Here is a 27,053-nt window from a genome sequence, read left to right on the forward strand (position 1 = left end):
AAAAATAATTACTAATTGTGCATAATTCTGTTTCTGCAGTATCTTTCTTCCTACATCATCATCTTTAAAATTCTACACTTCCTTTAAGACCACTAAAATGCCATCTTACCCCTTGAAATCTTACCTTGTAGGAGGTTATCTTTTGAACTCCAACTCTCTAAATCTGAATTATGGCATTTATCACAATTTACACACTCTACCATGTATTTTCCAATTCATATGAGTACATATCAAATATTCTGGTTACTTGCATGTGTTTTTATTATCTCCATTGATGGAGATAATAAATGTAATGTCATCTACTATCCCTACTCATCTTTGTAAATAGTAGCACGGTGTACCTTGTACCCAAGCACATATTAGATGATTAATAAATATTTCTTGAATAAATGTAGGTAAAACACTATTCATGTCTTTGACTTGACCTCTATTAACTAACCTTATCTTCCTTAATTACAAATATAAAAGAAAATTTAAAACAAAGAACATTTCATTTTCAACTTTGGAAATACCAATATTAGTATCAAATATTTGTTGTTTACAATTTGGCTTTATTCAGCATCATCATTTGGTACCTTGTTTACTAGGAGGCCAATTTTTGTTGTGCGCTTTACTAATTATACCCTACACCATATTTAATGTCCCCTGTTACCACCATTAGAAAAGTGCCCCTCAGTTATTATTAAAGGGGCCATGTGGATAGAGTATATTTCATTTGGTTCGTTTTCTGTGTCAGCACAGATTTTTCCCATTTTTTACGTCCTTTCTAACATGATCAAAAAATTTCCAGGTACTCACCTGTGATTTTCTGGTTCATTTCTTACTTTCTTCCTCCCTCCATTCCAAAGAGCTGCAGATGTTTGAAATTTGTTTTTATGGCATCTAAAATAATCAACTACGTTGATTATCAACTATGTTTCCTGTAAACTTGTTTGCTATTCTCCAACTATGACTGGCAAGACCAGACCAACTGTGGTTCTCGCCTACTTTCTAATCTATATTTTCACAATGCTACATAGTAAAATAGTTACATTATACCACATTTTAAATCTCCCTTATATCACTTAATCTTGCAAGTCATCTTAACTATGCTTTTTATCCAGGCAGAACCCCATCAGAATGGCATGATAATCTTCTCTTTTTTAATAATAAGGCCAACACAATGGATTTTTATATAATGATCAAGGATTTTTTTTTTTATTCATTAAGTTTCAGTATCATTACAGAAAATGTTATGGTACAGAGTTGTTTAACATTATTTTGTCTTTGCTCTTGATTTCCACATGAATGCTGGTAACACTAATATCTGTACAAGATCAGTCTTTGATTTTATTTTTTGTTCTGTACAATTTTAAATGTATTGGTTAAAAAGGCTGTCAGCACTTAAGGAAGCATTTTTTCCCCCAGTTTGTTTGTTCAAATAAAAGGTATCCAGTTACTGCCCAAGAGTACTGTGCCATGAGGCCACTGGGGTGAGAAACGTCCCCGGAAGCTCTGCGAGGGATGGTTCTCCTGGAGGCAGGGCAGGGCCTCCAGCCAGTCACTCTTCTTTTGGCACTGTGCACATAAACACGAGATACATGATAAAGAACAAGCAAAAGCTCTCTGTAAAGCGGTTATGAAGCATACTAAGAAGGGAAATTCAAGTGTTGCCTACGCTAGTATAAACAAGCAGACAGCCTTGATTTAAGAGCATAAGTAGTTGTATTTTTAAAGATGAGGAAAACACAAGTTCTGCAGGCACCTACTGCTGTCTACTAAAAGCTATCGCTATCAGACCTAGCATTGAACACACAAAGCAATTTGCAGGAAAGGAAAAATTTGCTTTGATATAATCAGAATAGAGTTGTCTGTTAAGATTTAGTTTTAGGTGTTTTTTTTTTCTTTAAAAGGTATTTAAATTCTTTTGAAATATAGTTCAAGATGTTGACTATACAGATCAACTTTTATCCAAATCAGAAAAACTAGCTGTGCCGTTGCATATTACAGGATACAGTCAATGATATGTGGACATGCATCAAAGCTTTCTCCCGCTGGGGACAATCATAGTCGTCCAATGACCATGACGTCCACCACCTCGCCCTTGTGGAGCTCCACGTACTGCTCTGTCTTTGGAGGTAGCATCAACAGTCCGTTGGCGCTGCGCATGCTCATCAGACGGCTGCTCATCTGATTACCTAGAAAAACACTCTCATTACAGCAGCGCAGTGTACACACGCGGGGCCCTGTAGGTCTTTTCAGAATAAGAGCCCATGACTAGACACACAGCTCTTGGAGAGGAAGAGAGATGATCAGACTTCCCAGTACCTTTTTTCAGGTGGCCTTGCTACGGTATCCTACTACCTTCTCACTAAACTTGAAAAATAAACATTAGAAATTATTGCTTGAAAGAATAAAACCAGGATTTTACAGCACGATGCAAAATGCCACAGACTTTCTCTATTTAGGCTGAAATGTTATGAGTATCTGAAAAGAGAGGCTTCTAAAACCTATGAAAATAATAATGATAACAATAGCAGCAGTGACCATTTCTTTAGTAGTATCTACTAAGTGGCAACAAGGTGGTAGGCACTTTTCTTAACCATCGTACGTCATTCTCACAAGGCTCAAAAGAGTTTAGGTAACTTGCCTAGGGTCCTACCAACTAGTTGGTGGCAATTTTGAATTCAAGTCTCTGATGGCAAAGCACATGTTACTGCATTAGTTGATATTTGTAATTGATAGGACTTTTGTTTAAAGGGTAATACAATTTTACTGGAGTCTCATAAAAAATTAGGTAAAATATGATTAGAGAAGTTTGGGGTAAAAGTTTCAAGTCTAGAGGAGGTAACTACAGAACTCTGACTTATCAATACTGATTTCTCGGTCCTTGAAATTACCAATATCTCGGATATAGTAGAGGCCACAGAGAATCACATTATAATTGGGCTTTCCTCTCACGTTTCAGGGTGGTAGAGCCAACAGTCCCTGCTTTTCCTACAAAGTTATGATCAGAACTTATTGGTCGAACAAAAAGATAAAAATCTTTTGTAATTCAAGATTTGTATTTCAATTGTTTATCTAGAAAATATGGAATAACTAAACCTTTATTAACTTTTTTTTTTTACACTTGTTGTCGTGGTATGATGTACTGTTTAGGAATAAATTAATTCACCTAATCTTTCAAAAAAAAAAGTATAATAATTACAAACTTGGGGATACCCAAGGAAGGAAGTTATGTATGTGTGTTTTAGCAGGATGGGTGCACAGACAGACCCACGGGTGTCAGTGACTAACCTGTACTTTGTGCCCAAGGCAGTGGTTCTTGGTGATGCCAAGTCAATATACACCGATGGTATTCTGGGCGAGGATCCAGTTTTACATCACATGATAACTATAGAACAAAGAGGAGAAGAAGACAAACTTGATCACCTGACCATCTCTTAAAACTATAGGGTGGCAGAGGTTGTGCAATGAATACAGTGAACATGGAAAAAATCTTGGCATTCTGTTGTTTCCACCACTGCCACCTTATGTTCTTAACACAGGAAGTCCAAAGGTTGGGTTGCTCTGATGAAAAGAGAAAAGAAGGCTAAGAAGTTGATATTCGTAGTGGGGAAAAGGGCAGATGAAAAAGATAAGGTCTATTTTTGAAGCCTAATATTATGGGTTGTGAGGATAGATACCTCTCACCTATGAATTCAGGTATAAAGGCAGATATTTTAACACCGAACAAACAAACTCAATATCCATTTATCTGTATACCATCCATCCATCCAGTAAATATTTACTGAGGTATTATTCAGCTACTCATTCATACACCTATCTTTAACATAAAAGGGATAGTTACTTTCTTTTTCTCTTGAATATGCCCCCAGTGTCCAATACTGATATACAATCTCATTGAGGCAACTAAAAGCAGTCCCTACTAAAAGTTATACCATTTTGATTTAGCCACATCACCGGTACTAAAATAATTATCTCTGAATGAGTCTTTGCTATGGAATGGCATCTTTCATATCCTTCTAACAAGGATAAAATCCTTTCTAACAGCAACTTCAGTTCACATACATGACATAGAATGAGCAATCAGTCTTCCACCTGGAGCCGTTTTTTTTTTAATCTGTCATTAAATTCATACTGAAATATGATAAATTAAAGTGATGGTGTGCTGGTAGCAGGTGCCTAAGGGGTATTCCTTGAACAAGTTTATACAGTATATAATTATGGACTATAACCCATCAAAGATTAGCTCGTGTTAGTGAAAACAAGACTTACTTCAGTGTACGAGAATTAACATTTTATATTAGCATGATAATCATTTAAGTTACTGTACCATAAAATGGTCTAGAAAGCCTTTACTCAACTGACACAGCTATTGCTTAGATCAAATGATACAATTAAAACTGTAAATTTTGATTCAAGTAAGTCTATCTCCAATCCATCCGGTTACTATGTTTTTCTTTTTAATTTTTTTATTGGGAAATATTGGGGAACAGTGTGTTACTCCAGGGCCCATCAGCTCCAAGTCATTGTCCTTCAATCTAGTTGTGGAGGGCGCAGCTCAGCTCCAAGTCCAGTCACCGTTTTCAATCTTAGTTGCAGGGGACGCAGCCCATCATCCCATGTGGGAATTGAACCGGCAACCTTGTTGTTCAGAGCTCATGCACTAACTAACTGAGCCATCCTGGCGCCCCTATGGAAGCTTAGCGGCAGCTTGTGGTCTTCAATCTAGTTGTGGAGGGTGCAGCTCACTGGCCCATGTGGGAATCGAACTGGCAACCCAGTTGTTCAGAGCTAGCGCTCCAACCAACTGAGCCATCCGGCTGCCCTGGTTACTATGTTTTTATACCTTCTAATTTTTCTCTTCAACAATTCATGTGTTTCCTCTGGAATCCAGAATAAAATTAATTCCAGAGTATTTTTCCTTGATTGAATCACACTCCACTTTTTCACTTGATGTTTCCTATGTTTATAATCTACTTCATATTTATTGGGGGGTAACTTGCCATTATTCCTAAATTATTTTGCGCTTGCTTACCTAAGGGCAACGCTCTCTTTCAATCTCTCTCTGTGTGTTGTGTTTTCCAGTACTAAACTACAAGAGCTGTTCACCTGGTTGTGTTATTTGCTAAATGTTTAAGCCAGGTTTCTCCCTAACAATGCACTGTCTGGCCATGGGAGTGCAGTGGAACAAACATTGGGCTGGGATGGTACCCGATACCAAGGTTCTACTCACAGGTTTACTGCTAACAGGTGGCTGTTCTAGCAAGTTATTTTGCTTTCCTATACCTGTTTGTTCATCTAAAAAATGGGGTTGTTGGTTTTAAAGCAAGATATTTATGTTAACTTAAGAAACAAGAATCAGTTGCATCAAATTGAAGTAACTTAATTTTTTTTATAGCTTCACAAACAGCTGTTCCTTTTGCAGCCAGAGATGACACTGATTAGATTTTTAGAGTATTTTACTGAAATGTAGAACACTTTATTAACCAATGTTTAGTTGTACTGACATTATAGTTCTGGTATACCACATCACGTAAGCTTAAGAAAGCACCTATTTACTATAAGCTTCAATGGTTACAGGAATGATGTACCATAGGTAAACACAGAGACAATTTTTGGTGAAAAAGCATTGCAAATGGTTGATGTTTCACATCTGATGATTTCTTCTATTTTAAAATTGGGCAGTGGGCTCTGAACTAGGACTCTTCCCTCTGAATATTTTCCTGGCACACAGTAGTCACTCAAGAGATAAAACTATTGTTTGGTGCAGTACTATATGATATGTTCTATATGTAAATGTCTAAGGGAGAGAATTATATATATATATTTATATATATTTGTATGTATATATGTCTAAGGGAGAGACGTATATATTTATATATATTTGTATATATATATATATATATATATATATATATATGAACAGAATCAGAAGATAAGCCACAGACTGGGAGAAAATATTTACAAAAGACACACCTGATAAAGGCCTATTGTCTAAAATATACAAAGAAATCCTAAAACTCAACAACAAGAAAAAGGGCAACCTAATTTAAAAAATGGGCAAAAGACCCGGAGAGATACCTCACCAAAGAAGATATATACAGATGACAAGTAAGCATATGAAAAGCTATTCAACATCATATATCATTAGGGAACTGCAAATTAAAACAACAATGAGATATCATTGCACATCTACTAGAAAGACCAAGATCCAGAACAAGGACCACACCAAATTCTGTGGAGAATAGGGAGGAAAGGGAACGCTTACTCTTTGCTGGTGGGAATGTAAAGTGGTACAGCCTCTTTGGAAGACAGTTTGGCAGTTTCTTACAAAATTAAACATACACTTACCATACACTCCAGTAATCATGCTCTTTGGTATCTACCCAAATGAATTGAAAATTTATGTCTACACAAAAACCTACACACAGATGTTTATAGCAGCTTTATCCATAATTGCCCAAACTTGGAAGCAACCAAGATGTCCTTTAGTAGGTGAATGGATAAATAAACGGTGATAAAACTAGACAATGGAATACTTTTCAGCACTAAAAACAAATGAGCTATTAAACCGTTAAGACATATGAAGGAACGTTAAATGCATATTACTAAGTGTAAGAAGCCAGTCTGAAAAGGCTACATACTGTATGATTCCAACTACATCACATTGTGGAAAAGGCAAAACTGGGGAATAAGTAAGAAGATCGAGGGTTAGCAGGGAGGGAAGGATGAATAGGCAGAACATAGGTGTCTAGGGCAGTGAAACTACGCTGTATGGTACCACATGGCAGATACATGTAAGTACACATTTGTCAAGACCCGTGGAATGTACAACACCAAGAATGAACCCTACGGAAATGTATGGACTCTGGGTGATAATGATGCATCAAAGTAGGTTTACTAATTGTAACAAATATACCGCTCCGGTGCCGGATGTCAGTAGTAGGGGGTTGTGCGTGTGTGAGGACAGGAGGTATATGGGAGCCCTGTACTTTCCACTTAATTTTGCTGTGAACTTAAAGGTGCTCTAAGAAATAATTTTAAAAAAAGGGGAGTATGTTTTGTCCTTTCTTTTTCCCCTGCCCATCCTATAGAGAAGTGACCTCAAAGAATTCTCAAATGGAGTTAATAATTGCAAATGCAGTACAATAATATTATCCCAGAGCTGTTTATATGGTATAAAAAAGCACAAAGAAGTAAACAACAGCCTTTCTTAGGAACATCGAGAAAGGCTTTGCAGGGGAAATGATGCCTGAGTCTTCTGACTAAGGAATTTTCTAAGCTGAAAAAGGAGATGGTGGTGGTTAGGGGAGAACCTTTTAGGAAAGAGAATAAACAGGCATAGGCAGGGGATCACATGTCCATTGTGGAAGCAGTAATTAGCCTGGTGTGGTCAGAATGCAGGATGGGAAGCAGAGGAAGCTGGAGTGGAAAACAGGCCTAAGGATGAAGGGCCTCTTGTGCTCAGTTGAGCAGTTTACATTTAACACGAGAGTCATGGGAAGCATTGAAAGATTTTAATTGGAGATGCTGACATGATTAGAGCACAACAGAAAAGGATAGAAGAGGAGGCAAGATTAGAGGAAGGGAAACCATTAACTATGCCAAGGGTTATAATCTAGTACATATTAAAGCTATCATTCAAGAGCTATCCCCAGGCCTTTTTTTTTTTGGCTACAAAATTCAGGGGATGTGGGTGGTGCAGGGGGCTTTAGGAGAATGGTGAAGACTTGGAAGACCAGTAAGGAATGGAAGAAGCTGATCCATGTTGTACAAAAGGCTCACCAAGGAGAATTTTGGTCCCTGCTGAAATTTGTAAACTGAAAGTGATAACCTGAACAGTTGGATACTCTTCTCTAGTTGTGCTTAGTGACCTGAGAATAAAAGCGAAGGGCAAAGAAGGAAAGATTGATGCAAGTCTCCGTATTCTTAGAGTGGGTTATAGTGGAAGGAAGAGGCAAAAAAAAGTTGAAGGTGTTGAAAAAAAGTTGAAGTGATATACCACAGGATTTAGGTTGGATGAGGAAAGTGGTAAAGCCAGAAGGGGCTATGGACTGAGGGTAAAAGGTAAGTTATAGGAGTGTTTACACTTTTTTATATCTACTGGTACTGATCAGTAATTTGCCATTTGTTCCTAATTGTATAACAGAGTTGGTGATTTTTGAGATGGAGCAGTTCAGGGTATTGAAAAGGATGTGTATGCAAATGGCTGAAGCAGAAAAAAAGTATTTAGAATTATGGAAATAAAGCAATAGATAGTAATAAGTGATGTAGAGAGGAAGACTATTAGACAATTGCCCAAGACCTGAATATCTTTGGAAGGTTTGATAGCTGTTAATATGGAGAAGCTGACAGCTCTGAAAGATTCAGGGGGATAGGTTGGGACTAAGAGCTGCACAGATTGGGGAAGAGAGTTTGTGAGAAAACAGGTGACCAAAGGGTGGGGACCCCAGATGACATGGTGGGTATTGGGGGCTTGGTCTCCGCTCAGGTCTGGTCAAAGCTTCCAAAGAGTGGTTAATGGAGCTTTACACTCAATTTTTTGGTAAGTGCTATAGAAGTTATGAGGCATCAGCTTACTAGAAAGGTCATTGAGGTTACTACCCTATAAATCATATGTCTAAAATTTATCATGTAACTTTAAAATCCTTGCACACGCAGGTATGGATCAATTTCAAATTCAGTTTTCCAAAGTTTTTATAAGCTAGTTATAGTTTTCATTTCCTAATAATAAACTAAAACTGATTTACATTTCTTATTGATCATAAACAGTTTTATAACTTTCAATATCTCTTTATCAATCCATAGACCATAATATTCTCATATAACAGGCATCTGATAATATCTTTTGATGATAAATGACTGACCTTGTCACAATGAACAATCACATTTCTCTCTCCAGTTACAAACACCTTAGCAATCTCAAACAATATGAACATTGTGTTGCAATGCTTTGTATTTTACTGTTTATGACATCAGTCAGAAAGCATTAACCAAGTTCTTACAGCATGCAGGGCACTGATGCTCGTGAGAAGAGGGAGGAATAGTCTAGTGGAATTCCAACAGGCTCATCCTCTCCTAGGACGTGCTGATCTAGTTCCAGGGGAGATGAAAGTATTCCCTTTTCCTTCTCTTAATTAATGCCTGAGATGAGGTGAGCTGCTAATACTAACAGAAGTTACCTCAGGTATGTTTCTAGCAAAAACAGTTGAGAACAAGGGGCAGTACAGGGTGCTTTGATGGGATATTAAGAAAACACATGATAGGATGTCCTTTTGTGGAAACATTAGGTCAATAATTCTTTTCGATGAATTGTTAAGATTATATTTCTGATTGTCTACTGAAAATCAGAAGTATTTCAACTTCAACCACAACTGACCAAGGAAATAGGGCAAATGTTTATTCTACACTGACGTTCTTCAGAAGGTGTTGCTATAAAGAGATGACATTTTTTTGTGCTGACATGTTAATATAATCCAGCATCGCCCTGCCCATAGGACAGCTACCTCACAGTCCAGCTGTGTGTTACCGACACCAGCATTTAATACCCACTCCACTTCCCCAAAGCAGCAAGAATTAAGAGAGGCTGTGTTTGTGGCAATCATGTTGAGAAACAGTAATAAGTAATAAGTGGCTGCATCTTGGATGGTCTGAAAACAGAGACAATAAGCTTTACCATTTTCAAGTAAGTGAATAGGGTTATGTTCTAAAGTGGCAGTTAAATCAGTGAAGGTGTGGGGTAAGCTGCGGAGTTAAAAACAAAAGAAGTAAACAGCCCAGCATGCTGATGACCCTTTCTGACACTGCTCTGTGGGAGAAAGGAGTCTGACTGATTTTCAGAGCAGTTCTCATTCCACAGGAATGAGCAACATCACGAACAATGTTCTAAGTTTCCCTTAGATTACAGAGCACTATTGTGGTTCCCCGAAAATAAGACCTAGCCAGACCATCAGCTCTAATGCGTCTTCTGGAGCAAAAATTAATATAAGACCCAGTCTTATTTTAATACAATATAAGAACAGGTATAATATAATATGATATAATATAATATAATATAATATAATATAATATAATACTGGGTCTTATATTAATTTTTGCTCCAAAAGATGCATTAGAGCTGATGGTCTGGCTAGGTCTTGTTTTTGGGGAAACATGGTATCTAATCATTGTTGTCAGAACAAATGGCTGCCACATTTGTCAGTTTTAAAGAAGAGACGGTGGATGTTAAAATGAGAAATAAATGAAAAGATTCATAAGAGCTTTGCAAAGTCAAGGAGAATTCCTCTTTCTCTTTCTTGTAACAATATGGGTTTTCCTTGTTTCCTAAATTTAGCAAATATGAAAATAATGGGCAAATTCAGAATTACTGGTTCTAATGTCTAAATCTAAGCCTCATGACTCTGACCTTCTGACTTGATCAGAATCATTGCTGGCTTTTTTCTTCTTTTTCCACTTAATTTAAAATAAGTCCACTACTGTGATTACTGAAAAAAACAAAACAAAAAACCAAAAACTTTGTTTTCATTAATATCTAGTTGAACTTTTATTGAAATTTTAAGGAGAATATCTCCTTTACATATTAGTCTATGAAGTCTCAATATATATTTTTAAATTTTTATTGAATTTATTGCGGTGACATTGGTTAGTAAAATTAAATAGGTTTCAAGTGTAGATTTCTATAATACATCATCTATATATTGTATTGTGTGTTCACCACCTAGAGTCTCAGTATTTAGAAGATCAATGTTAACAGTATCTGAAGCCTAAATATTCTTAATGTTTTACCTTATACATTCTCAGAGTAATATTTTATTAATATTTCCTATTACTATTTATGCTTTATGTTCTTCCTGTGAACTAATTATAGCATTCCGTCAGGTCTGAATTTATTTCAGGGCTCCTAAAAAGTAATGGCTTGGGTATTGGAAAAACAATAAAAAAAGAATAAAATTGGACTCTATCTTACACAATACAAAATATCAACTCAAAATGGATTAAAGACAAATATAAGATCTGAAACTGAAAACTCCTAGAAGAAAACATAGGGGAAAATCTTCTTTATCGATATTGATCTTGGCGATGATTTCTTGAATTTAACACCAAAAGCACAGGCAACAAAACCAAAAATAGACAAATGGGACTACATCACTTCAAAAAAACTTCTGCACAGCAAAGGAAACATTAATAAAGTGAAAAGACAACTTACAGAATGGGAGAAAAGATTTGCAAACCATCAATCTGATAAGGAATTAATATTCAAAAAATATAAGAATCTTCTAAAACTCAACAAATGACCTAATTAAAAAATGGGCAAAGGACTTGAGTAGACCTTTCTCCAAAGAAGACATACAAATGGCTACCAGGTATATGAAAGTGTGCTCAACATCACTAATCATTAGCATTATGGAAATGCAGATCAAAACAACAATGAGATATCACCTCAAACCTGTTAAGATGGCTAGTATCAAAAAAACAATCAACCAACCAACCAAAAAATAACAAACACTGGTGAGGATGTAGATAAACTGGAACTCTTATACACTATTGGTAGAAACGCAGAATGGAAGAACCACTAAGGAAAACAGTACGGAGGTTCCTCAAAAAATTAAAAGTAGAACTACCATGTGATTCAACAATTCCACTTCTGGGTATAGTACAAAAGAATTGAAATCAGGATGCCAAAGAGATATCTGTAACCCCATATTCACTGTAGCAGTATTCACAATAGCCAAGATTTGAAAACACCCAAATGCCCATCAACAGATGAATAAGAAAAATGTCACATACACATAACAAAGAAATATTATCCAGTTTTAAGAGAGAATGAAAACCTACCATTTCTGGCAACATGGATAAACCTAGAGTACATTATACTAAGTGAAATAAGTCAGTCACAGAAAGACAAATACTGCATGATTCCACTTACATGTGTCATCTAAAGTAGTCAAACTCATAGAAACAGAGAATCAAATGTTGGCTACAGGGCATCAGGGGAGGAGGAAATGGGGAATTGTTGCTCAATGTGTATAAAGTTTCTGTTATGCAAAGTGAAAATGTTCTAGAGATCTGCTATGCAACATAGTGCCTATAGTTAATAATATGATATTGTGCACTTTAAAATATGTTAAGAGGATAGTTCTCATGACAAAACAACAAAACCACTAAGAACACAAAGAAATTTTTGGAGGTGATAGATATGTTTAGCACCTTGACTGTCGTGATGACACTATAGGTGTGTGCATATGTCCGAACTCATCAAAATGTATACATTAAACATGTACAATTGTTTGTATATCAATTACACCTCAATAAAGCTTAAAAAAAAGTAATGGTTTGGTATTGTAGTTTATGTTGCCAAGAAAATTGTTCATTACTTATACGAAAAGAGTGTTACATAATTAGTTGCGCAGTAGAAAATCAAATTGAAGTTAGTGTCGGTGGAGAAAGGGACTCCAATTTCCAAGTGACTTTTACAGCAGGTATAATTCCTTGGCCTTAGTGGTTCTTTTCCAAACAAAATGGCCACCCTTTCTTTCTGATTTACCAGAGTCTCTTTTCAGTCCTTTTATTGCCTTTTTTTAACCTGTTTAAAATTTATCAGTGAAATTACAGAAAAATTGAGCAGGTAAATTGCTGTCCTCGGTGAGTTTACACAGGGGAAAGGGAATTCTTGTTCCTCCTTTCATATAGGTTTAGTGTTAGCGTGGTGCCAGCTATATCTATTGACTGTTTTAACATTACATATCCACTCCCATATGGACTTCTCACTGGAAAATATTATTCACCTTAGAAGCCATGGAATAATGTGGGAGGGGAATAAAGGGACCCTTTCCCCTCCATTTTCCACCACGAAGGGGAGAGTAAAACTGCATTTTCCCCTCAAAACTAATATAAAATTCTAGATGTTTTTAGATCTAGATCATATCCTTAATTGTTATTAGGCTTCGATTTTGGTTCCTGGTTATTAGAAAACATTACCCTGGCTTTGATGATGGTTGGCCGAGGATCCAAGATGCCCTGCATCTTTCTCAGTGCAGGCACAACAAAGAGATTGCAGGTGACCACGGCTGACACAGGATTCCCTGAAAGTCAACCAAGCAGTTATTTATAGTATACACATAAAAATTTGCCAAATAATTATGACTGTCTATGCCTTCAGGTATCACAGAGAGTGAGGTGACTACTAGTCTTTCTTTTCTGAATATCTTTGAATCCAAAAGGATGCCAGAATAGATCTACAGTCAACCAAATTCCACAGAGGATGCAAACATTTGGGTCTATCAGTGAAACACAGAGACTTCTGATGCCCAGAAGCTGTTTAACACCATTTATTTCTGCTTTTCTGAGAACTATACATGGAAAGCCATTACTAATCTTGATAAGTTTTAAAGTGGTTTCTATTTCCTATTTTTAAAATGCTTTAAAATTTCCATAGTAATACATGCTCAGTGTAAAAGAATTAGAAAGTAGAATAAGCATTAAAAAATTTATCCATAATCCCCTTTACCAGACATCTCTTTCTTTCTTTCTCTCTCTCTCTCTTTTTTTCCATTTTATTGGGGAATACTGGGGAACAGTGTGTTTCTCCAGGGCCCATCAGCTCCAAGTCGTTGTCCTTCAATCTAGTTGTGGAGGGCGCAGCTCAGCAGCAAGTCCAGCCGCCGTTTTCAATCTTTAGTTGCAGGGGGCACAGCCCACCATCCCATGTGGGAATTGAACCAGCAACCTTGTTGACAGCTCGCGCTCTAACCAACTGAGCCATCCGGTCACCCCTACCAGACATTTCTTTAAGTTTAAAAAATAAAACTAAATGGTTTAAGATGTGAAAGACTTGAAGAAAAATACTGTATGGACCGAATTGTGTCACTCCTACCCCCCCATTCATTTATTGATGTCTTAACCTCCAATGTGACTGTATTTGGAGATTGGGCCTTTAGAGACAAGTAAAATTAACTGAGGTCATAAGGGTGAGACCCTAATCCAATAGGACAGGTGTCCTTATAAAAAGAGGAAGAAACATCAGGAGCATGTGTGTACAGAAGAAAGGCCACATGAGGGCACAGTGAAAAGGTGGCCATCTGTAAGCCAGGAAGGAAAACCTCAATATAAACCAAACTTGCTGGCATCTAGCTCTTAGATTTCCAGTCTCCAGAACTGTAAGAAAATAATCCTGTCACCTAGTCTGTGGTATTCTGTTATGGCAGCCTGGGACGACTAATACAAATACTTTTAAAGTTAGAAGAAAAATTTGAGAAATTCAATTGTACCTCTCCAAGAAGAAATCTGGGTGTGTCATGTACTACAAAGAGAGGAAAGGTAGGTTGTGAAAAAAAAAATGGCTGGGCTGAGAATACAGATTTAGTTTCTTGTGTGGTATGTTAACTAACCAAGCTGTGTGACCCTGGTGAATTGCAAACCTTTTTGAGTCTAATTTAACTGATCCACAAAAGGAAAGGTTGGACTATATGATTCTCAATATCCTTTCTGGTTCTAAAATTCTAACTTAATTAATACTTCTATACAGTTGTGAGTAAGTATGTATACACTGGGGGTAGATGATGGGCTATTATCTATCTTAGGTTCCTATCTATCTTAACCTATCTATCTTAGGTTCCCTTGGTCTGGCTATGTGCTCCTAATTCTATCATCAAAGTTAAAGGTAATGGTCACTTTAGCCTATTATTACCTTAAACCATACCTTTAATTTTCTTCTACCCACAAAAGTAGTTAAGAATAGATTTGTTTTCAGTTCTAAGAAGAGATTATTGATACTTAGTATCTTAATAGAAAAACAAGTTGCCCAACAGAACAGCAGACTCTTAATAAGAATCAATTGCTTTTCCCTTGCTTCAAGATACAAATATATGTAAACTTTCCTGGAAAAAAAACCAAAGCTATTGTTTATTCAACCGTGATTACAGAATTCCTGTTCCTGTAATTGCTACTGCTTTATAAAATTACTCTTCAAAAAATGTTCTCTCTGAAAAAAAAGAATTGGAAGATTGATACCAAAAAACTGCAAATAGTGGGAAAGGGATTATGGATAACATTTCTTAATGCTTATCTGTACTTTCTAATGTTTTTATAGGGAACATGTGTTACTATAGTAATTTTAAAAAGTTACAAAAATAGCAACAAGATACACAAAACTTTTAAACTGCTTTACAACTTATCAAGATCAGTAATGACTTTAAATGCATGCCCTTCCAGAAAGCAGCAATACAATTTTGAATTTTAAAATCTTTGTAAAAGGAACCTCTTTGCTGGTTTTACAATCTGAATATGTGAGTTGTTGCTGCCCTCTTTTGGTTTATTCGGGCTGTGCAGAGAAAATTTCCAATTAAAGTAGCACTTTGAATATAGGTTATTTAATTATGACTTTGGGAGCTCAGCGATCCTCCCTTAGTAACGGTGAAATGGCTCCCATTGTAATGTTCTTTGTTATGCTGTCACTGACGGTCTGGAGGTCAAATCGTACTTCTGTAGACAAAGTAAATAGTGCCTTCTAGGGACGTTAAAGCTAGAAAGAGGTTCACATTTTTTATAGAATGGTTTTTGGAACATCTAAAGATATATTAAAGGCCCTATGGAATTCTGTACTTATAGATCCATCTTGAGGACTACTTTACCTTACATGTCCTCTCTCTTAAAATTTCCTATATGATAGAAATCTAATCTCTTTTATACTTATAGATAGGGGCTTTAAAATCCTTTAAAGTTCTACATTTTCTGCCTCCTCTCTTTATATCTCTTGAGATTTATTTAGTATAAAAAGCATATAAATATTTCACAGTCACCAGATTTGTGCATCTGAAAGGCATAAGTAGATTATTTTCTGAAGGAATCTGTGCTAAAAAACAGAGAATGGGGCACTGTTACAGATTAGAGGATAATTTTTTTTTCAAGTTGAAAAAAATAACAAGGAGATACATAAAACTTCTAAACTACTTTAGAATTTATCAAGATTAGTAATGGCTTTAAAACCACAGCTTTAAATACACTCCCAAAACCAATAAAAAACTGGATTTGAAAGTCCTGGTGAACCAAATCACTGCTTTTTCTACACTCTGAACATGTGAGCTCCTGCTCACCTGGGAGTGAGGGTGGGGACAGGGATGAGGTCAGACTGCTGATGCCTGAGATTAGGCTGAGAAGTCCCAGACTACGTGGCAGCCATTCTAGTCCCCCCCCCCCCCCCACCGCACCCAGTCTAAATCTGGCATGGACCAAAGGCAGTTTTGTATTTTTTGTTCTAGTATTTGCATGGATGATTCCAGGCCCTTTGGCCTCTTGAGCACAATACTTGTAGTGGGAGGTGATGAGACTGTTATCTTTGACCAATTTCCTATAAGGAAAAGCAGGTGCCCGGAAAGAACTAGTGACAGCTAACATTGGGTCATCATCTTAGGGTTTGGAACAAGCTTTGAAAGATACTATCTAATTTGACTTTCACACCAACCCTGTGAAATAGATACTAGCCCCATTTTCTAGATGAAGAAACACCTTCAGTGAGGTTAAGTAATTTGTCCAAGTAAGTAAAGCTAGGACTTGAACCCAGGTCTTTCGGATTTCAAGTCCAATGCTGATAGGGAACTGGTCACCTGGGATTCAAAAAACGTTCGGTCATTTTTTCCCCCAGAAAAAGCAAAAGACACTATTTCAATTAGTCTTACCTGGTAATGCAAAGATTATTTTTCTTACACCATCAATATCCAAAGTTGCAAATGTTGTTGGCAGGCTAGAGAAAAAAAGATGTTGTTAGTGAGTGCAGAGTAACCTGACGAGTCAACTAAGTGCTCCAGTTTTCTTGCTGCGGGGCTCCCTATACAGAAAGTTGATCGTATAAAAGTACTTTTCTGTTGACCCTTCTTAACCTCTATACCCTGAAGTGTTTCAAGAGCATTTAAATTAATTTGTTTTTAGCATCTTCTGTGTCCAAATAACCAAACTCCCTGGTTTTCTGTAGCTTACGTTTTTTCCCTTCCTGCCAGTGCCATAGAAGTTATCCCAAATCCTGGAGTTTCTCCACCCATCCAGCTGATAATGTCTATATTATTGTTGGAGATTTATAACAGTCATTCTTAATATCAGAAGCCCACCTGGTAATACATGTCTATCAGATGACTGTCTATTGTTCAAGATGAGTATTTTCCAACCCTTTAAAACTGTACTCAGCAATAAATATAAGAACCTCCCTCCTCTGAAGGGAGTGTTTTGAAACGTCAAAATAAATAAAATACCATGACTAGAACAAAATTAAAGCAACAATAACTTAAAAAATTTTCAAATTATACTTCCTCAAGATTCTGACATGAACCCTTACCGTGGGGGTACAGAGAAGTGAGTGTCAGTGGCACGGAGGAGGTGGGCAGTTAAGAATCGTGATTTTTTTCTACCGACTAACCTTTATAGAGAATTCCAGCTAAAATTTTCATTATATTAATGAAACTTGAGTGGTGTAGAATCCTTATGGAATGCTGAAATTTCCATACTGTTGACAAATCATCCTTTTAAGCACCCCCAATTTTTTTTTTTTTTACGGTTTTTGCAGATTGGTCTTTCAAAAAATGGGTCACTCACTCATGAATTTTTGCAATAATATGATGAACATTAACATTTTTTGATGATTTACAGCCATCATTAACTTATTCTACTCTGCTATAATACAGTGATGTTGAGTCACAAGGGTATTATGTGTTGTTTTTACTTATAAACCATAATCCCACATCATACACTGCTGTGTTTCCATAGTTTGTTTTTGTTTTCCTGGTGTTTTTCTGTGGCTCCCCTTAATGCTAGACCCTTAACGCTTGCCTCAGGTTTGGGAACCACAGAATAGTAATAATAGCTATATTGTTGGAATGACAATATTAGTAATAATAAAAGTTATTATTTTAAAAGAAACATCTATGCATTACATCCATTATTTCATTTAATTTTCACAACAATCTCACGAGGTGACAATTATCATCCATTTTATAGTTGAGGAAACAGATTCAGAGAGATTAAGCAATTTGGCCAGAAGCACTCAGCTACAAAGTGGGGAAACAAAGATTTGAACCAAGGTTTTTCTAACTTTATGGCTCATAATTTGGTAAGACTCTCATAGGGTATGCTGTGAAGTGTTAGTCTATGGACTTTATAACATCTGTTTTGGGCTACTGAGGTCTTTTTGGCTGACTTTCTGATTCTTTGCTGTATTTTAGAAACATGAGTTTAGGCTGTCATGTAGATTTATGGATAGGTTACTTGGCAATGACTGTTACTGTGTGATGAAAATAATTTCCAAGATAAATTCTCAAAAACAGCTATGTTCACTATAGATGACTCATACAAATTATGATTAGTAGATCTGGTTCAAAATACTCCAAATGCTTTTTTGAGGATCTCTGTATCTAAAGTGAAAGAGGTCAATTACATTCTGAGTGCACTGTATGCGGGAAGAGCAAAGCTAAATTGTTCTTGAGATTTTTATAGTTCTTCTTGTTTTACTATTAAGTAGCAATTACCTTCAAAATCTTCCTGTCTTTAGACAAATATAAAATTCTGGCCAAGTAAAGGAAGCCCATTTAAACTTCTAAACCACTTTATTATAGCAAACTAACACACATAATAAGAGAGAAGAGGAAATGCATAAAACCTTCCTTCTACTTGTACGGAAAGCAAATTTAAATCATCTTTTGCATCTTGCAGACAGGTACCATAATTTTTCTAAAGGCACTCATTTTAAAAAAGATTCCATTACAAAGAATATTTTGTTATCATGCATCGCTATCATTAGTGTCCTGTTGCTAGACTGTGAAGTTTTTGTTTAGGCTCTGAAAGGCCATTTCCTTGAAACTCAACTCTTATTGTTCAATTCTCCTCTTGAGATCAGAATGCAACAGAATTTATACAATGACTGAAGTCACAGAGTGTTGTGACTTTAATTGAGGACAATAAACATTAGGAACTGACCAACTCCTAAAGTTGAGATAGGTGGTAAATAAAAGACTGAAAATAAGAAGAACTGTACACCATAGGTGCTGAGATTAATTTAAATAACAGATATTACACAAATAATTCTCTAGCGGTGAGAGCAAGTGATGTCAGCCTCTTTGTCACTGCAAAGGGAATAATTGATTTAATTTTTAGGGTTAGTGAGAAGCACGTTGACATGCTTTTGGGATTTCCTCTGTATTCTAATCAAATTAATATTGCCCATAGGGACAGGAAAATAAAAAAGCCTGTGTATCCATACCATAGCAATATCTGCTTAAGACAAAATATTCTTAATAAGAATTATCCAAGTCCAACAATTTCAATAATGAAAGAGCCTTGTAAGCAGCAGCCATATTGGGGTAACCACAGAAATAAAATGCCAAAAATTCTAAATTCTATCAAGTTGTGAAGAAAGCTTTAGGGATAATCTTAACTTCATACTTAAGTAGCAAAACCTGGAGGTAAAGCCTAATCTCTGTCCAAGAACTGACATGAGGTATCCAACAAATCAGGGAGATTAGGAGGGTTATATGACTTAACAAAGGCTTCTGGAATTTGCTGATAGTTCCCATTGTTCACTGTAAGAACTGGTAAGTCTCACCTCTACACTCTCTTAGGGTTCACACGAGCACCCATCAGGGTAGAATCCTAACTAAAGCATCATCACTGCTGTTCCCGACAGCAAGGAAGTGTGCTGGAACACTCACCCACACGCTGAGCCTTTGAACAGGGAAGCAAAGGTTTATAGAGTAGCAGGGGTCTGAATAGGCAGACTTGCATGAAGACATGCCACACATATTTCATCAGCACCAGTGTTTGGCATTCTTTAAGGATTTACAACTGCTTACAGGACCTCCATCAGCCCTTCCTTAGAGAGTTATTAGTTTTTAGGACATGTGCAAGATCCTGGTATGCGGTTATTTTTCTTTCCTCCTGGGAGGCAGTAAGAAGCAGTATGAAATACTACTTATGAAGTATTCTTGTAAAGGAAAAAAAGTTGACTCTGAATCTAATCAAGCTTTTAGATCTAACTTCCAGTCTACAGAATATATTGGAGAGAGTGGAGCAAATTAAACACCACCATAAGGAAAAAATCGGCCAAATCCATTCATTAGGACAAATGATTTGGTTTCTTCAACAAGACAACAGCATGACTACAAAAGGAGGGGCGGGGAGTAAACATTCTTGTTTAACAAAGATTTAACAACTACATACAATGAGTGGACTGACTCGAATCCTAATTCAAGCAAAACAATTATAAGAAGGCATTCTTTCTCTTGACATCTCGGAGAATTTGAATATACTCAGGGCATTAGATGATATTCAGATATTCTTACTTATTTTGGTAGGTGAGATAATACAATTGTGATTACATAAGAAAATGCTGCTGTTGTCATTATTTGAGATGTATACCAAAATGACATCTCTAGAATTTGCTTTAAAATAATTCAGCCCTCTGTCTCCCCAAAAAGGTGAGGGTTGGGGTTGATACAACAATTATGAAAAAATGTTGATAGTTACTGAAGCTGGGTGATGGGTACATGGGGGGTTCACTGCACTCTACTTTTGTGTGTGTTTGAGAATTTTTATACTCAAATGTTTTCAAAGAGAGACAAAAAATCAGTATAGAGAAAAACAGAAAGAAGGAACTAGGAACTAGACATGAGAATCAAAGAAAGAAAGGTTTAGAAAGTTGCTTTGCTTTGTTTATGCCAAACTCAGTGATTCATAAGGAAGATGAATTCCCATTTCAGATAGAAGCTACACTTGTGCAAAGAATTCTGATACTATAATATTTCTTTATTAGAATAGATAATCCATAAAAGAAAATATAAAAAGAAAGCATTTAAAACTGTTAGTCAAAGCAAGCCAAACCAACCCCACATATGAGATAAGATTATTTTCATACCCTGGTTTCATAAAAACCCTGCCAAAATGGATCTGAGCATGAAGATCAATGTCCAGCACCTGCTTGAGATAGTCCTGCAAATATGAAAAATAATCACTTTACTTTCAAACATTCTTATATCAGAGAATCAAAACTTTAAATGAAGATACAATGAATTTATAGGACTAAAATGAAAACAACACCTTATTTTAGTGAAGTTGATTTTCTTAAGACAAATACTCCCTCACCCCTTCATTTCTCAGTCATTCATTTAATAAACATTTATTGAGCACTTGGTATATGCTGAGTACCAGTCTAGGTAAGGGGGATATAGCCTTGAACAAAAGAGACAATATCTCTATCCTCATAAAAAGTACATCCTAATAGGAGTACTTTGATAATGAACCAAATAACCACATTAACATAGTAAGTATTACCGGATGGGTTATTGTCTGTCTTTTAAGACAGGCTTTTATGTCTGAGAAAGGATGTTAACAAATTTGGCTTAAGAAGTTGTTCCTGGCCAGGAAAGCCACATGTATATACCCTACACTATTCTGCTTAATGGATTTAAAATAATGTACATTCTTCAGGTGAGACTTGGATATTTGCCCATAGATTTCCAATTCTAAATAAGCCAACAAAAATAAAAAAGAGGGATGAAATTTTAAACAGAAAGTCAAGGGAGTGTAATTGCTCCAACTTCATGTTGTGCTAAGAAAACACAACCAACCTAAGGTTATGACCCACTCAGAATGATTTGACAAAACCTGATCTTTGGAAATGAAAGGCAACACTGCCCTGTAGTTGGTTTTGTAGACAGAAAGAAAAAAAGCTGCAGTTCTTAAAATTTTTCAACTTCTTTCTTGGTCTGTTGTTTGTGTTGCCTTATTCACTAACCCAAGAGTGAATCTAGTAACCTACTAAAATTTTAAATATTTCAAGAGCTATGGGACATTATATTTTTAAAATTGGTTCTCTTCTCTCTACCTCCACAGCTTCGGCCTACATCATCTCACTTGGATTACTGAAATAGGTCTCCCAGTAGTACTGCCCTCCTCCAATTCATGTCCCCCACAGAAGTAAGAGATCTTCTGAAAACAAATCTCATCAAGTCACTATATAATACTTAAAGAACTTCCTGGTTTCCAGGAAAAAAGTCTCATCTTTTTAATATCATATCTATGATTCTTCTATTTTCTAACCCCCTTTTACCAATCATTGCTCTCATTAGGCAGTCTTCCCACCTAGCCCCATTCCCCCTCCCTCCCTCCCTCCCTCCCTCCCTCCCTCCCTCTCTCTCTCTCTCCCTCCCCCTTTCCCTCTCTTCCTCAACACCACCTCCTCCCAGCAAGACTATGCTGCTTTCAGTTTTTAAAGCTTTCTTGCCTCTAGTCTTTGAAAATGTTCTTCCTTCTGTCTGGAATACTTCTTTCTACCCTCTGCCCACCCCACCCTTCTCTATCTCAGTCATCTCAGCCTGCTTTGCATTACCAGGGCTTGATGATAGATCAACTACTTATTTATGTTTATTGTGAGGCTATATTAATGGATACAATAAATTTAGAAATGTTATATTTTCCTGACAAACTGATACATTTAAATATATGAACTGTCCCTCCTAATATCTAGTAATCCTTTTTACCTTAATTTTTCTCTGATATCAATACAGCCACACCATTTTTCATTGTAATTTTTTTATCTTTTACTTTCAATTAGCTGTGTCCTTAAATTTAAGGTGTGCTACTTATAAGTATCATACTATTATTGTTTATTTACACCCAGGATGACAATTTTTAAATTGATTTAGTCCATTTACATTTAATATAATTACTGCTATATTTGGATTTAAAACTATTACCCTATTATTTGTTTTCTATTTGTCACTTCTGTTTTTATTTCCTTTTTTCTTCTTTCATGCCTTCTTTTGGATTCACCTTTTTTTTTGTTGTTGTTGTTGCTTTACTTTTCTTCTATTAGCTTGCTGGTTACACAAAAATTCCTTTGTTATTATTTTAGTGGTTATTTTAGAGATTACAACATGCATTCTTCATTTATCACAGTCTACCATAATTTGATATTTTTATCAATTCCCAGACAATTCAAGAAACTTAAAACAACTTAACTCCATTTATTCCTCTCTGCTTTTTGTGCTATAATATGCCACAAATTCTATATACATTTTAAGGATGTGTGTGTGTGTGTGCGTATATATATATTTTTCCTCCTACATATACTATACAGATGATATATACTCTATATTTATATCTCTAGTACATATTTATATATATTTTAAACCTCACAAGGCACTATTTTATACAGTCAACACTCATTTACATTTGCCCACATATTAACCCTTTCTTTTGCTCTTCAGTCCTTTGTGCATTTCCATGCTTCCATAATCTTTCTGCCTAAAAAAATCTCCCTTTAGTATATAGGTCTGCTCCATTTTTATTTGGCTAAAAATGTCTTTATCTTAATTTTTGAAGAAAATTTTTGCTGAATACACAGTTTCACACTAGCAGTTATTTTCTTTCAGTACTTTACAAATGCCATTCCAGTGTTTTCTGAGTTCCATCATTTCTGTTTAAGTCATTTCTGTCAGTCTTATTGTTGGTCCTTTGAAGGTAATGTGTCCTTCAGGTAAGATTTTCTCTTTGTCCTTGGCTTTCAGTAGTTTTGCTACAATTTTTGAGGTATGGTTTCTTTGTATTTATCCTGTTTGAGATTAGCAGAGCTCCTTGAATTTCTGACTTGGTGGTTTTTATTGGTTTTGGAAAACTCTGCCAATAGCTCTTAAATATTGCTTCTGTTTACTGTCTCTTGCCTTTCCTTCTGGGACTCCAATTACACATATGTTAGACCTTCTATGATATCCTATATGTCTTTTGTGCTTTTTTTGCTGTTACATATTTCCATCCCTTTACTGAAAATTTCACTTGATTTTATGAGTAGATTCTAGTGCAATTCTTCATTTTGTCATTTGTTTTCCTTAAACATATTAGTTTTTTAAAGTCCATTATTTTTAGGGCTGTTCTATTTTGTTTTCCTTTCTCAGTTTTTTAGTAATGTTGTCCTATTTGTGGTATGTCTGGTAATTTAAAAAACTGAAGCCCAAACATTATGTATGAAAAAAACTTGAAGAGGTTATGAATGATGATATATTCCTCCAGAAAGGATTTTTTTCTTCTGGCAGTCACTTAAGGTAAACTAAGATTACCTTGATCTAATCAGATATTGAGATAATTTGAGGCAAGATTTCAATCTTTGTGAAGGTTGGTTTATTTCCACTTTGTCTTATTCCTAGGGCACAGACCTTCAAGGGTTTAAATGGAAAGCCTGAGATATTTGCCAAGGCCCCTCCTCCATGGCAGGCTCTGAACTCCTAAGTCTGGAAAATTCTGCTTACTTTCTTAGCATCTTAGCTACTTCTTTATATTTGGCTTCTTGGCCTCCTGTGCCATTAAACCTCTCCTGTCCCACTGGCTTAGGAATTAGTAAATGCCTTGAAAAACACAGAGAACAATTCCAGTTTTAATTCTCTGTGGTTCACTTTTCTCAGATCTTGGTGCCTTGAATCTTGGCTGTCTTGGTTGTTCTCTTCAGATACCTGCTTTTTCTTTTCATTGTCTTCTTAAACTTTTAAAAAATATAGCTCTTATCGTTGTTCTTGGAGGGAAAATTGATCCAAATAAACCACTCTATCATGGCAGAAGCAGAAATTTCCAGACCTTTCTTATGTGTTCTTATAATATTATGTCCGTCAGACACCACACACTTAGGCTAGACTGCAATTGCCTGATAATGGATATGCATCTTTTATTGGACTATAGAGTCTGTGAGAACAGGAACCCTGTGTGTGTGTGTGTGTGTGTGTGTGTGTGTGTGTGTGTGTGTGCTGAATCCCAAGTGAACAGCACATGTCTTTCATTCATTCATTTGTTAGTTCTACAAATATTTTTGAATGTCTATTATGTATCAGAAATTCTATATGTGCTAGAGATTTAATGGTGAACAAGATAAACATGGTCATGCACACAAAGGTGTCCTGTTATATTTCACTGGAGAAGACAGCTTAAAATAAGTAAACCAACAAATAAACTAATTAATATAAAGTGTGGTACATGCTGTAAAGGAAATGAGAGGTGCTAGGATAGAAAATAATGGGGTGGGGTGGAGAATAAGAAAAGGCCATTTTAAAAGAGGTGGTAAGGACGAGAAGGATATAGCCACGTGAAATGTAGAGGGTTAAGGATTCCAGGCAGAGGGAAGTACATACAAAAGCTTCCAAAGCAGTAGAATGTGCCTCGAACTGAAAATACAATGGAAGGTAGTGAATGAGTAGAACAGAGAATAAGGTGAGGTTTGAGAGACAGGCAGAAGCCATACCTACAGGGTCTTAAAGGCTATGAGACAGAGTTTGGAAAGCAGATATGCTAATTACCTATTTGCTAAATAAATGAAAGTATTTTATTTTTCTTGAAAAAAATCCTTTCTGTTGTTAAAAACGTCTTTTAATTCTTTTTGAACATGAAGGAATGCTTTATGTTTCTTGTGACAGAGGGAAAGCTTATAACAGACATAGCAGTAAAGGCTGAGAATCATCATTGTTCATAAATTTTGCCTACCTATAGAAACAGCAAGGAACTCTGTCTGATTTTCTGAATTAGAGTTAGATAGGAAGAAGAAAAATAAATGTATGAAGGAACAAGTTCTTTTCCTCAACCCAGGTAAGAACAACATCAGAGAAATTGTAAAAGACATTGAAAAGGGCAAAAAAGATTACTGGATGTCCAGCATAACACAACCTGGGTTATTTGGGCCCTTCATTATCTTTGGGCTATTTTACAAAAACTAAGGTGTAGAAAACTGAGAGGGAACATGATTATTACCCAAATAAATGCAAATTAGTTTTGTCCCTGGAGATGTAACTAATTATTTGCCTGTAAATATTAAACAGTTTTGCATCTATTAACAAATTTATTTCAGCATTCCTGATTACCTATATGTGTGCATGCTCTGAATTCTCCTTTAAACAAGTTATATATCTGACTAGTTACTTCATTAATTAAAGAGTTAAATAAAACCTTGGATGTGTTCATTTTTTTGTATTTATAAGATGCATAATTTTGTCTTTAAAAATTATACTTTAATAACTGTGGAGGCTCCATCAAGCAGTCCCACTGATTTGCTTGACAGAGCCAGGTAAACCTGTTGCTGAAGAAGGTGCACTTCATGGGTGGCTTAAACCTGGGCACATCTTTCCTTGGTTCCTGAAGGGAATGCCAAGCAGCAATAAAATGTGAACTCTGCTAACCTTTGGTTTCTCTAATTTTGCCCCTTTTATTGATTTTAGTTCTATTTTGTTTCTGTGCATGGTCAACAAAGTTTTCCCCCCTCACGGTAGCAATGATTGGAAATTTGGTTTACGGTCTGACCATTTGATGATTCTTATAAATGGAAGATATAAATCTTTTTTTTTTTTTGACATTCAGTAACATATTAGTTTCAGGTGTACAGCACAGTGGTTAGACATTTATATAACTTACAAAGTGATCACCCCACAAGTCGTTACACCCCGATGCCATACAATATCACTGACTATAGTCCCCATGCTGTACTTTACATCCCCATGACTATTTTGTAACTACCAATTTGTACTTCTTAATCCCTTCACCTTTTAGCTCAGTCTCCCAACCCCCCTCCTACCTGTCAACCATCAGTTTGTTCTTTGCATCTATGACTGTTTCTGTTTTGTTTGATCATGTTCTGATTTTTAGATTCCACATATAAGTGAACTCATATGGTATTTGTCTTTCTGTCTGATTTATTTCACTTAGCATAACACCCCCTAGGTCCATCCATATTGTTGCGAATGGGAAAATTTCATTCCTTTTTTATGGCTGAGTAACAGTCCATTATATATAGAACATATATTTTTGAATTAGTGTTTTTGTATTCTTTAGATAGACACCCAAGTGGAATAGCTGAGTCATCTTGTAGTTCTACTCCTAATTTTTTGAAGAATCTCTATGCTGTTTTCCTCAGTGGCTGCACCAATTTACATTCCCACCAACAGCATACAAGGTTCCCTTTTCTCCACATCCTTGCCACTTCTTACTTTTTGTCTTTTTGATAATAGCCATCCTAACAGGTGTGAAGTGATATCTCATTGTGGTTTTGATTTGTATTTCTCTAA

General features: G+C 36.0%; 1 protein-coding gene across 33 annotated transcripts in view; it reads right to left on the reverse strand.

Moving 5' to 3' along the window:
* Positions 1-1,167: 1,167 nt before the first annotated feature.
* Positions 1,168-27,053, reverse strand: part of GPHN (gephyrin) — a 428,300-nt gene continuing 402,414 nt past the window's right edge. For all 33 annotated transcript variants that reach the window (XM_019733621.2, XM_019733618.2, XM_074327335.1 and 30 more), the window contains 5 exons: positions 20,876-20,949; positions 16,659-16,723; positions 12,964-13,067; positions 3,277-3,373; positions 1,168-2,177 (listed from right to left, as the gene is read on the reverse strand). In XM_019733621.2, the coding sequence (XP_019589180.1) occupies positions 2,044-2,177; positions 3,277-3,373; positions 12,964-13,067; positions 16,659-16,723; positions 20,876-20,949 (474 nt within the window). In that variant the 3' untranslated portion in view covers positions 1,168-2,043. The remainder of the gene's footprint in view (positions 2,178-3,276; positions 3,374-12,963; positions 13,068-16,658; positions 16,724-20,875; positions 20,950-27,053) is intronic.

This window comes from Rhinolophus sinicus, linkage group LG03, assembly GCF_036562045.2.
Source record: "Rhinolophus sinicus isolate RSC01 linkage group LG03, ASM3656204v1, whole genome shotgun sequence".
NCBI classification, from domain to species: Eukaryota; Metazoa; Chordata; class Mammalia; order Chiroptera; family Rhinolophidae; genus Rhinolophus; species Rhinolophus sinicus.